Source organism: Nipponia nippon, unplaced genomic scaffold, assembly GCF_047370975.1.
Source record: "Nipponia nippon isolate SJK-2023a ecotype South Korea unplaced genomic scaffold, ASM4737097v1 scaffold_32, whole genome shotgun sequence".
NCBI lineage: Eukaryota > Metazoa > Chordata > Aves > Pelecaniformes > Threskiornithidae > Nipponia > Nipponia nippon.
In genome coordinates, this window is record NW_028262350.1 from 5,410,645 (window position 1) to 5,423,281 (window position 12,637).

Below are 12,637 nucleotides of genomic sequence, written 5' to 3' on the forward strand. Positions count from 1 at the left end.
TGAATTTTTCTTCCTTGCGCCAAATCAGGCCCTTTGGTTAAGGACGCAGAGGCTGGTGCTCCTCGCCCCGAGCAATCGCCTCCTCTGGATGAGCACCCAGGCTGGCAAAGGCAGGGCGCGACCACCAGAGCAGCAGAAGCCCTGGGGATGGCGGGGGGCGCGGCGGGCAGCGCCGGCGACGCAGAGCCGGGAGCTGCTCAACCACCAGCTTCAGAGACGACGGCGGTGGCGGCAGGACCGCGCTCAGCCCCGCTGCCGGCGTTGTGCCGCCTCCCAGCAGAAGCAAGCGCAGGGACAAGGCTGCAGCCCCGGGGTCAGGAGCTGCTGCTGAGGGAGATGTTAAAAAAAAAAAAACAAAAACAAACATTTAAAGAGGGCTAAAATAGCCCCCACATCATGGACTTAGTGCGGAGAGAGGTGGCATCGTCCCCGCTCGCAGGGGCTGGTGCTTCTCCTCCGCCCCTGGGCGACCGGCTGCGGGTAGAGGAGGCCCCGGGGCGGGCGGACGGAGCTTTGGCCTGAGCCACCGCGGATCGGCGCCCACCCGGCAGCCAGCGACGCCCACGGCACCGCGGCCCCGAGGCTGCAGCACCCCGACATCCAACCGGCTGCAGGAAGAGCAGAACGGTGGGGTGGCCAAGATGCTCAGCACCGGGGCACGCTGCCGCTCCAGCCGCCGAAGTACCCACACCCCCCCCCCTTTCTTGCCCAGCTTCACCTTTAATTAAAGTCTGACCCGGTGGCTTGATCGTGCCAGGAGAGAATCTGCAGAACGCAGTGCGTTGAGAGCTCCCACCCAAAATAACGCCCTTTAAAATAAAATAACTAAGAGTACGTTTTCTCTGTATCCACCTCAATATCTTCCAAGCAAAGTAATCCAATTAAAAGTAGTTTTAGTCGATGAACCAAGCATCCAACACCGTTATTTTAGGAAAAAGACAGCCCCGGGCTGCACTGCGCTCGGATGCACCAGCTCCAAGTCATTGCACTCCACCACACATTTTTTTTCCACAAATCATTGGTTTATTAGAAAGGTTTTTTTCCCCTCATTTTACAGCATATATATATATTTATATATATATCTTATGTGACAAAGTTAAATACAGTCTGTTTATGCTTGTTAAGTAATGATAGGTTAATTATTTTTAGCACTATTCTGGAAGGCAAAAAAAACCCTGACTGCAGTGTGAAGGGTGCCAGAACACGCGTATTGAATCTAGAAGCTAATGAAGCTCAGCGTTGAGACATTAATACTGTATTCTGTTAATTATTTACAGAGAAATTGAGTCCCTTTTGTTGACCGTTGTGTTTCAGTCTGACCTGCTCAAACACCAAGTTTCTCGTTTAAAGAGTGAGGAAGCCCAAGTTTTCGATCCTCTGAATCTCTGCCCCCCTGCCCGGGTCTCGGTGCTGGGCTCTGGGAGAGGACGGGGAGGGGATGCCAGGCAGCTGGAATGTGCTCCGCATCCCCTCGCTGCCTGCTCCTGCCTGGCCTAAAAATCCTGCCTGTTCTGAAAACCAGGCCCTACAAAGCACCGTAAGGTGCCCCGGAACCGCTCTAACATGAGGAGGACCCCAACCTGAAATACCCAGGGTAGCGGGGACAGCAGCAACTCGTCCTGGTGCGATGGGAAGAGCTCATGGATGGAGCAGCCTCCCACAGTTAGTGTTACCTGCAGACAGCGGACGACGCTGGAAAGCACAGAGAAATCCCTTATGGAACACCACGGGCAGGCACAGCCTCAACGGATTTGTCCTAAACCACCTCTCCCTGCGCGTAAGATGGCAAAGGGTTAGGGTTTCCTTCACCAGGAGGCTGGACTGAACGGCACAGCCAGGCTGGCACCTGCAAATCACTGGTTCAAACCCAGGGGGGAGAAAAAAAGAGGAAAAAAAAAAAAGGGTTATTTCATACTCAGGGAGCCAACCCAAATTCCTGACACTCCTGAGACCGCCTCCAGCGTCGATTCCTATAAGCGACTGCTCAGCAAAGACGAGGAGCGCGCGGCGTGCCCGGGCTGCTGACCGCCGCCTTCCAACGCGATGCCGTTCATTAGCTGTTAGAGTCACCGGCGGCCTCCGCGCACCTCGCCTAGGCCAAGTCTCACTTTTTTTTTTTTTTTCTTCTGCAAAATGCCAAATGAAGATTTTTTTTTTTTTTTTTTTTACATTTTATAGTACATAAAAACTTCAAAAATACATGAGCTTGATAAAATATACATGCTTAGTCATTTTGCGTCTAGCTGAAACTATAAAGTGGAACCTTTACAAGTGTCTTATTTCACCTACGGCAAACATATTTACACAAAAGCCACCAGAACAAGTACCACTAAAAGAACTGGCTGTAAAAAATATTATTGCGGTATACTACAAATGTAACCTTTTTATATGAGCTACAAAAAGCAGCATCTTTGTTTACAGAGTTCAGTGCAATTCTTTACATTTAAAAAAAAAAAATCCTATAAATTAATAAGGAAACCATCAGTATTACAGAGGAAAGAATACACTTTACATACCCCGGCCACTCTCCCCAGTCCTCCGTATTGCTTCAATTCCTAAAGGGATTTTTCTTCTCTCTCTCATCCGAGTGCCTCTTTCCCAACACCGCAAAAGGTGGAAGTCAGAGTGATATTTCCCGCCCCCCCCCAGGAGAAGAGTGGTCAAAGCCCAGGTTGAAATCACCAACCGAAGTGAGAACCTCTCTCCAGTCCAGGATATCCAGAAGGCGTCGAGGTGCAGCCCTCGCGCAGGAGAACGCTAATGCGGGATGGAGAAGGGTCGGAGCTCCGAGCACACACGCGGCTCCTCTCTTCGGCTTTAAAATAAGATCTTACTTCCACCTTTGCTGCTCACACTGAGCAAAAAAGAAAAAAAAAAAAATACCACGTATGCGGCGATCGGGTGCCAAGAAATCTGCTGTAACGCTTGAAAACTGGTACTGGCCCAGCCAAAACAAGAGTGCCACTGCCCTTCCACCGGTCTCCTCGCCAGGATCCACAGCTGTCAGTTACTGCATGTTTTATCGCTGATTACAAGCCGGATTCAATCATGCTGACTATTTTAATTAGATGACCTCATTAAAAGGATTTTGAGGGACCTATTAGTGTGTATGAAATCTCATTTATCATATACAAGACGGCAGAAGGAAGATGACCAAGTGTAAGAATCCAGGGAAAAAAAAGCCTTTCCAGGTGTCTCGCTGGTCTACACGTGAAATGATTCTTCTAGGATACAGTGCTGCTACGTGCACGGAGGTGTCGGGGACGCGAGACAGCCCCTGGTAGCGGATATACACAACGCTTACGAACCGACCCGCCGCCTGCTGCTACCCAGCCCTCGAGCCTTTGGCTTCTTTGGCTGCTAAAGAGTGAAAGGAAATTCTCAGGCCTCACCTGCCAGCTGGCTCAACTTCAACCCCTTCCCAAAACGCAAAAATATTCTCCTTCCTCCAAGGTTACTTTGTTTTGTCCTTCATGTGCCGTGACTGGGTGGATGCTGCAAGTCCTGTCCTGAGAAAATGGGGTGCAGCAAAGGGTGAAGATGTAACGCTGTCGCGGCCGCAGCGGCAGCAGGTCTCGGGGCAAGAAGGGTTGGATACAGAGCGTGAGGAACCGGATGAAAAGTAAAGGGGCCCGGATGGATAGCTGACGCCGGAATGATGTGGATGGGGTGGCTGGCTAGAAACGTAGCAGGGTGCCCTGGAATAATCGAGTGGGTCAAGTGGGATAACGAAATAGGCGTCAAGTGGGGCTGGGGTATATGATGAACCTGAGCGAGAGGCTGGGGATGGGGGTGAGGGTGAATCCCGATGGCGGCGGCGGCGGCGGCGGCGTGGTGCTGCAGGATGGCATGCTGCACGGTGGTGATGGAGGTTGCGGACGCCGCCGCCGGCTGCTGAATGTGGATGGGCTGCAGGGCGGGCGCTGCCGGCGCCAGGGCCGCCGAGGCGGGAAAAGCCTTGACTTGCTTTGCCAGAAGTTGCTGCTGAATGTGCTGCTGAGCAGCTTGCTGCAGCTTACTGTATTTCTCCATTTCTTCGGGTGTAAAAGTGATCGGCTGGCTCTCGAGCGGTGCTAGAGAGGAGTCCTCTCCTCCTTCCCGATCCCCTTCGATGCTCGGCTCCCCGCTCTGAGGCACGTAGCCAGGAAAGTGCTCGACATCTGGAACTAAGGGCATCATACTGGTTTCCACTGGGACAGGCTGGTTGCCCCCATCCATAGATTCTAGCCCATCGCCATCGCTCGGATCCGAGAGGAAGTTGTGCGGCATGACCAGATCTCCAGAACCGAAGCACTCGGGGAGTGCCGGTGCTTCGAGGGGAATGGAGGGCATTTCCACAGCAGGTTCGTCGCGTTTCTGCTCATCCAGAGGTTTGTCCTGAATTACCATCACCACTTCTTCCAGGAGAGACTGGCCGCCCAACTGAGCCTCCTCAATGCCTTGGGAAACATCCTCGGAATCCGACAGCTCTTGCTCCTCGCCCCTCTCCAAGCCAGACTCTTCGTATCTTTTGGCGTTTGGTTTTCGAACGGTTGGCAATTTCCCAATTAAGGGGAGAACCGGTTTGTTGCCTAAGGAAGGAGGAAGTTTTGGGCCAAAGTAGCCCTGGGGAGGATCTTTGAGCTTTATGCCCACCTTGTTTGCCCCTGCCAGCATCTCGTCAGCGACGCAGGGCTTCTTCTCAACCTTCCTGGATTGAATCTTTTCCAGGAGAAGTTTTGCAGTGACGGAGTTTCTCTCCTCCGGACTGCAGTCACCTTCTGAGGCTCTCCCCATGCCAGAGCCGCTGCTGTTTTGGGAGAGCGAGCCAGATCCTTTCAGATCCTCTCCTTTGCCATCCTCTTTCTTCAGCGACAATCCTTCACTTCGGCCTGTCCGGAAATAGTGAGGAGACTGCGAGCGATAGATTTTGGACCTGATGAAGTCTCTTCTCCCACACCTCCTCTCCTCAGGGCTCTCGTGGCCTCGAGAGCCCTTTCGCGAGAGAGACCTCTGCGAGTGGCTTCTTGTACTGCGGCTGCGATCCCTGCTATAGCTGCGGCTCCGTTTCCAGCTGCGACCCGTTACGCTTCGGCTTCTCCTCTTGCTTCGACTGCGGCTGCAGCTGCTGCTGCGTGTTCTGCCCCGGCTCCTTGTTCTTGACCTACCTCGAGGGTGGGTTCGGCTCCTGCTTTGACTCCTCGACCTGCTCCTACTCGAGCTGTAGTCGTCTTCAGAAGAGGAGTACTTGCGCCGCTTTGATCTGTGATTTGAGCTGTTGTAGTCGGAGTCATCCTCCGAGTCGTGGGACCGCTTTGAATGGCACCTTGACCGGTCGCTGTAATCGCTGTAGCTATCATCCGAGTAACTTCTCCGATGGCTGTACCGGCTGTGGTCCGAGGAGGCGTCGGAGCTGGTGGAATAGGACCTGCGAGAGGAGTGCCTCCGCCCCGACCTGGAGCGGCTCCTGGAGTGGTCGCTGCCGGAGTCATAGTCGTCACTGTATTGCGACGGGGATTTCTGCCGGCAGTGCTTCCTGTGGGAGCCCTCGTCGCTGTCGTAGTCCCCGCTGCTCTGCCGGCTCCGGCGGTTGGCCCTGCCCAGGGAAGGAGCCAAACACCGTCTCCTCGAAGCAGGTAACTGCTGCAGATCAGCCTTGTGTTTTTTGCTGCTGTGCTCTTGGCAGGAGTTACCACCATCCTCTTTTTTACCGCTGCTTCCCTCTTCGGCAGACAAAGACTTCCTCTGGGACTCCTGCGAGCACCGCTTTTTCTTCTGGAAATGGCTACACTCTTCAGACAGTTCAGTTTTTAGCGCTCGTTCTGATTCAGTAGAAAGAGAAGATTTGCCTTTTTTGTGCCTGTGTCTTTTCCGTTTCTTGGGTTTCTCTTCCCCCAGGTCATTTTTTCGGCTCTTCTCATCAGCTTCCTCCTTGTGTTTACGTTTGTGTTTGCTGGACTTTTTGTGCTTCTTTTTCTTTTTATGTTTATGGGATCTCCCAGATTTATTCTTACCAGTTATGCTTTTACTACTGTCCTCTCCCTCTCCCTTACTAACGCTTGTCAAACCGGACTCTTGCTTGTTCTGCGAGCCACCGCTGGACAGAGATTTGTTTTCCGTTTTTAGAGCAGAACTGTTAGCTGCGCTTTCTGCCTCCTTGGGTTTGCTTATCTCGCCAGATTCTGTGCTCAGAACGTTTTCTTTACAAAGACCCCCTGGATCCTTAGATTTCTCTGTCCCTTTACCTTTAGCATCTTTGTTGCGAGAAAGCTTGAAATCAAAATACAGGGGGTTACAACTGTATGAAACAGACGGTTCTGCTTTGGTAAATATGAGAAGCTCTGAAGGCCACTGGAGAGTCGTGCTCTCATCTTTACTCAGAACGGGAAAAAAAGGTCCTGTCGGATGCTTTGGTCCTTCAGTGACGTCTTTACAGCCTGGGACAGGCTGAGCGACTTCTTTAGTAGTGTCTGGCTCGGGGAGATTGCTCTCTGTAAGATGCTTGCTCTCCTGCATACTCGCATTTTCTGGGACTTCTTTTAGTTCTGTTTTGCTCTGCTGAGCTGCGGTTTCAGTAGTACTCTGCTCCTTCTGCTGCCCCGTGCTCTCAGCAGCCTTCTCCGTGTGCTTGCCGGGTTTGGGTTTTGGAGAACTCCCCTTTTTAACTTCATGTGTGTTTTTTTTGTTCACATTTTCAGCTTCCATTTGTTCGGTAGACTTCATGAAAAGCAGGAATTGAAAATTAGGCTTTACTTTACAATGGGCTGGAGGAATATAGTGGTAGTATTCTGGTTCCACTGCCATTGGTCCATCTTCTCGTCTCATCTTTTTTAGTTTAGATAATGTAGTGGCTAGAGACCCACTATCTTTTTCATGTTGGTCATCTTCCTCCGTCTTGCCGTCAGAATTATTTGTGCTTTCGCCCTCGCCAGATTTCTGCAGGCTCCCTGCATCTGAGGACCCTCTCTCATCAGCTTTTGCTCCATCTACAGAACTTGATTCTTCCACGTGGTCCTTGAAAACGGAAGCTATGGTCTCAAGCTTTACCGGAGTCTTCTTGGCAAACGAAAACGACACGCCTATCTTCTGCAGTGGAGTTCCCAAAGTACTCTTAATGCCAAAGCTGATTGCTTGCGCTGTCTGGATGGGCATCTGGCTCGGCATAACAGTGCCACCGACTTGTCCAGTGTTTAGGAAACCTCTGTCCATAGTCATCTCTGGAGCTTGGCCAGAAGCCGTCTGGATGAAAGAACCACTGTGGGCTGCAGAATCGTCGTCATCTCCACCTTCCTCGTCCACAGCCACTGTGGTGGTTCTGAACATGGGTCCGCTTCCAGGAGCGCTGTATGAACAAGTTAAAATAGAAAAAACAGCTGACTGCCAGTTGTATACCTCTGCAGTTGGTTTCATGCCTGACCTAAAACAATCTTTTACCCATTTCAAGTACTCTTTTATCCAGAAACATGCATTAAAATAGCATTATATAGCCATGTGAATTTTTTAATCATAGTAAATAATGGAGTATTGCTGGATAAAGCCATTTGGGGATGCCCTGGACTACCATTCTAGTGAGTTCACTCCTACTGAAACCACAACATGAGGCCAAACTTAAGCATGAAGCCTTGCCCTCAAACCTTACGCAGGATCACAGGAGCAAGAACGCCAGCGCAGCAAAGGGCGGCAGTCCCAGGCAGGCCTCCTGCACGCACGCTCCAAGGGTGCTCAGGGATCCCCTGTACTCACCATTCAGGCTGTCTCCGCTGTTCAGCCAGTTCGTGCAGACGCCGGAGGGCTTTCTCCTGCTTCCTTTCATCTTTACGTGATCTTGAAGAGACATTGCGAGCAAATTCTCTTTGCTTGAGATCTTTCAACCTCTGAGGCAAAAGAAAGCAGAAACAGATTAGATTAAAGCGGTTTGTGGTTAAGCGTCCGAAAGCGTCTCTTTGCTGTAGCGCTGGAAAGTACGCTGTAAAGCCCCTCCCCAGTCACATTTATTGAGCTAGGATGGAGCAACAGCATCTTAGCTCAACAAACCAAATGGAGCACATTGCCATCCTCCCAGTAGCTAAATGAAAAGACAACTGTTGATCACTTTTGGCTATGACTTCAAGTCTGCGCCTATGCATTTCCAATCAACATTACTGGTTTTCGTTAGCATGTACAATAAAGCTGATTTCAAAGCAACAAGCAAATTCTGGAAGGAAAAGGAAAAAAAAAAAAAAAAAAGACTGTTTGCTGCTCTTGCAGGGTGCAAATGTACTTGACAAACAGTGCATGACAGAAGTCTTAATAGCATGGGCCAAAGAACAGAAAGGGATTAGCTGGTGCACGAGAGTTACCCAGGTATTACATCTTACAAAAGCAATGTACAAATTACATTGGAGAAGGTGCCAAAAATCCCATGCAGATGATTCCGGTAAGCAAATAAATAATACAACATACACCACAAACAGTTACTTGCTTTCCTGACAGTAGTTCTGAGCGGTCTCTCAAGAAACAAAGTGCTCTAAATGCAGTGGGGTCTTTGGGGGTTTCATATTTTAGAGGGCAGAAACACGAAGTTCCCCAGAAATCTTATCGTGTGAGGAAGCAAACCCAAGGAATTTCAAACATCGTAACGTCACTGAGGAAACCTAGATATCCAATCCTAATAGAAATCGAACATCCGAGACTTCAGAAACTTTTTGAAGGCCCTTGTCTCAAAGCACTAGGAGAAGAGGCTGCTGTTTTTCCTTTGAATACATGTGAAAATTCACAAGGCTTTTTGTTTTAGAGTGCTATACAGAAGTTTCAGTAACAGAAAGCAGCAAAGAAAGACCTCTACCATCCTAAGGGATTAATTTTTCTTTTTTGGTGCACAATTTGAAACCCTTTCGAAAGGCCCAATTCCAGAAAGCATCAGGTACCCAGCTTTTGAAAAAGCTTCGTGTTTTTTAGGCATTTCATGAAGGGCCTGAAAGACTAACGGTACTCAAAGCAGTAGTCACTTTAGAAAAATCCTCGTACAAGATGTACAACTCATCGGTGAATTCTAAATAGACCTTCTGGCTGGCTGACTCTGCCTCTTTAACGGAGCAGAGTCAGACGGGTACGCGCAGAAACAGTGGATCTGAAAACTAACCTGAAGTTCAAATTAGAGGAATTAAGTTGGCCCAATGTAAAGAGAACATTGCTTTGTGGAAAAAGGGGAAGATTTGACAAGACAGAGGATTCTCTTACCTAATCCTATTTACTAAATGTGGTTGAGCGTTACCAAAATGAGAGGGGAGGACACACAAAAAAATACAGCTATAGACACTAGTATAAAGAAACTCACTCTTGTGATCTGGACTCCAAAATTAGAAGGGTTTGCTTTCAATACATCAGCTGAAAACGTCACATCACAAAGAAAAAAAGAAAGTAAAAATATAACAAGAGTGGAAGAGAGAAAAAAAATAAAAAGCAAGCATTACTACACAGGCTCTCGGTGTGTCTGCGAGCTATTCTACGGAGAAGGAGCTGAGGCAGCAAAGCTTTGGGACCGAGCTTAGGGAGCCTGGAGCAGGAGGAGGAACACACATACACGCACAGACACAGCAATGATCCCACCTGGAATAACAGAGCTACTTTCACCAGGACAAGTAAAGGGCTCAAGGGTTTTGTGGTGTATGTTACATGTTGAACAGTAATTTTTTTTCAAGGGGGGGGGGGGGGGGGGGGAATGGGCTAAGCAATGCTATCAGCTTTTTCATGCTGATTTAAAAAGCGTATCTAAAATGCTCCAGGAAGTTAAAGTCACCAACAGCTGACAAAACTATTTCACTGGGGTTTGATGCCAAGTCTCTAGATCACTCATCCATTTGGAAAAAAATATGACCCAGCTATTTACAACAGAAATGAACTGTGACCTTTTACTTGAAAGAGGAAGGTGCAATGGTGCACTCAGAAACCCACCTCCGCCCCCCAGGCACGGCCCTAACGTCTCCGCGGGAAACAAAACGGGCTCAAAGGCAGTCGGTAATGATGCAGCTGCCCACAGTGCAATCCTGCCTTCATTACAACAGACAATTATAATGAAGACAGAATTAAATGCCCATTTCTTTAAATGCTGACCTTTGCGTGTCTCTGCTCCCCCAAACCTCCCACTCCCAACACTTATAAATTAGAAGCGATGAAGCAAATGAACTGTCCCGAGGCACCGCAACTCCAGGACATGCAATACAGGGCAACACCTAGCTACGCTGCGATCTGTGCCTTTTAACATGATAAACCACTAACCATGCTTTCAAGACTGCTGAGAATTTACTGCTCCCCAAACTGGGGAGAAGTTGGTCTGATTTTACAAAGCTGACTTTACAAAGGACTAAGAGATCTCAAGGCTGAGTTTCTTTTTGTCGCACAGGGGCCAGAAGGAAGAAGGGTCTTGCTGGGTGAGTATAGGATAGAAAAGCTCCACGGCTGCACCATGCCGTCTCCTTGGGAATGTAAAATATGGAACAGAACGTAGCTCAGCATCTTTGCCTGACCTAAAACGATGCACCTGTCATCAAGAAATGATTTCCCAAGGTTGCAAGGAGCCAAGTTCCAAGAAGCCTGGCTGGACTGCATGATCTTACATAAACGCAACTGGGGTAGGGGAAGGAGGGACGACAGAAGACCAGACTGCTCATCTGTAAAAACAAATCACTACAGGAATAGATGCACGAAGGCTACGTTTGCAGGCAGCTGATTAGCACTGAACTTTTAAAATAGCCAGAACCTTTCTAAATATCCTGGCAGAGTAACCCTTACCTCGCTCATCGCTTCAAGTGCCTAACTGAATCCAGCCATTTATCCACGCAAAGAACCGGTTACCTACTGCTCTGCCTACCTTCCTCCCCCCAAACCCAACTGGGGTGAAGCAATTAAAAGCTTGATGTACAATTTCACACTAGTAAAAGGAGTCCATCGAAGCAATGAAATGCTTTTCAGCATACTCCAGGTCTCAGCCTTCCTAGAAAGCTATTTGAACTAAATCGATATTTAAGCTAGGCTTACACTACAGAAATTTCCATCTAATCCTTAGGCAAGCGTTTATTATTCTAATCCTCCAAAATCTCTAAATTACTTTTCGGACTGCCCATACGTGTGGGTACTCGCAGAGGCCGGACGGCCGCGGGAGGCGAGTCGCACAGCTCCCGCTCCCCCTTCCCCCCCGGCACAGCCACGGCATTTAAACAAGAATTTAACGCAGCCACTCAGTCATCCTTGGGGAGCTTCTCCCCACCAACTAAGGAAAGGAGCCCTGGGAACCCATCTTCTTGGGGTGAAACCAGCCTTTTTAAGTCTTCCCACAGTGCTCAGCAACACCATAATTTCTTCAACAGGATCAGAGCCACCAACCTGTATTAAATCAAACATATAGCTTCATGCTACTATAGGATTTAAAAATCAGGAAGCATTTTTAATTCATAGGCAGAGTGTTTTCCGAGGAAGCAGAAGGTTTATCTAAGCAGCAACGCATTTACAAACTGTAGGATGATAGTGACCATGAAGCCAAGAAATATTATTCTGCTGGTTTATTACTTCAGCTGTAAGAAGGGCCACATCAGTAAGCCCAGCGACCAGCAAATAAGGACACAAATCACTAGCACTTAAATAAAGTTCATCCAGATTTCTGCGTGCTAGAAGCAGTACTTCACTACCTCAAGCCTTCCTTCAGCTTGGTATTGTGTTTTATTAATAGCTGCCGCCCACCTCAGCTTTGTAACAAAGAATAGTATTTTAAGTTTGCAGCCTTGTTTCGAAGAAAATTACTAACAAGTCTCTCAATTTCAACGGGAGTGCAAATCCAGCTCTTAAAGAACAGGTTTTCTGTAAAATCTGCATCTACCTCAGTACTCCAGCACAAAGAGGCTACAGTAATGGATTATCTCCCGATCGCTGCATAGCTCAGGTGGGGCCAAACTGGCATACAACGCCATTACCTTACAATTCTCTTCCAATTGGCTTAAATAAGCTGCCCTCCGGCATCATTTAAAAGCTCTAGAGAGAGCCCGTCACAGACACATGAAGGTGGTTAAATAAAAGGGGGACAATCAGGATTCAGAAGCTGTCGTAACAGCAAAAAAACTCAGTGCACGCTGTGGCAATCGCACATGAAATTCTGCCGGTGAGATGGTGTCGAGGCGAGAGCTCCCCAGTACTGAACCAGAGAGCATCGCTTTTCAGGTTCAGGACCAGCAGCGAATGGATTTTCTCAATTTAAGTTGACAAAGCCATGCAATTTTGCTGAACCGAGGCCCATGCGAGAGGCGTTCTTTGCCTAAAATTGCAGAGCAGAAAGAGATCGTGTTATTCTCAGAATACAAAAAGCACTCTGCTGCACTGCTTTACTAGACCCGGAGATCCGAGACTTTCACGACAAACGTTGTGTTCAGGAAAGAGGGACAGAGTGGATCCACGTACAGTGAGATTTCTGCGCTGGCTTGAGACAGGAGGCAGCTGATGTGACAGCACAATCCCATTAGAGCCTACTCCTCCCCTGCTATTGTTCTCAGGTCTCTCTGCCAATTCCTATTAAATAAAATAATAATGTACTTTTCATTACATGCCAGCAGATTTCTGGCTTTCTGAACTTTTGACGTATGCTCAATTCTTTGCCACAAAAGCTTCTGGGAGCGAACTACACCATTAGCTA

General features: G+C 48.6%; 1 protein-coding gene across 10 annotated transcripts in view; it reads right to left on the reverse strand.

Annotated features, from left to right (window-relative positions):
- Positions 1–1,000: 1,000 nt before the first annotated feature.
- Positions 1,001–12,637, reverse strand: part of GPATCH8 (G-patch domain containing 8) — a 57,837-nt gene continuing 46,200 nt past the window's right edge. For 5 of the 10 annotated variants that reach the window (XM_087770445.1, XM_087770441.1, XM_087770442.1 and 2 more), the window contains 2 exons: positions 7,723–7,853; positions 1,001–7,321 (listed from right to left, as the gene is read on the reverse strand). In XM_087770445.1, the coding sequence (XP_087626571.1) occupies positions 3,472–7,321; positions 7,723–7,853 (3,981 nt within the window). In that variant the 3' untranslated portion in view covers positions 1,001–3,471. Of the gene's footprint in view, positions 7,322–7,722; positions 7,854–9,295; positions 9,346–12,637 lie in introns of all 10 variants that reach the window. The other 5 variants (XR_015707559.1, XR_015707557.1, XR_015707558.1 and 2 more) reach the window with 5 other exon arrangements.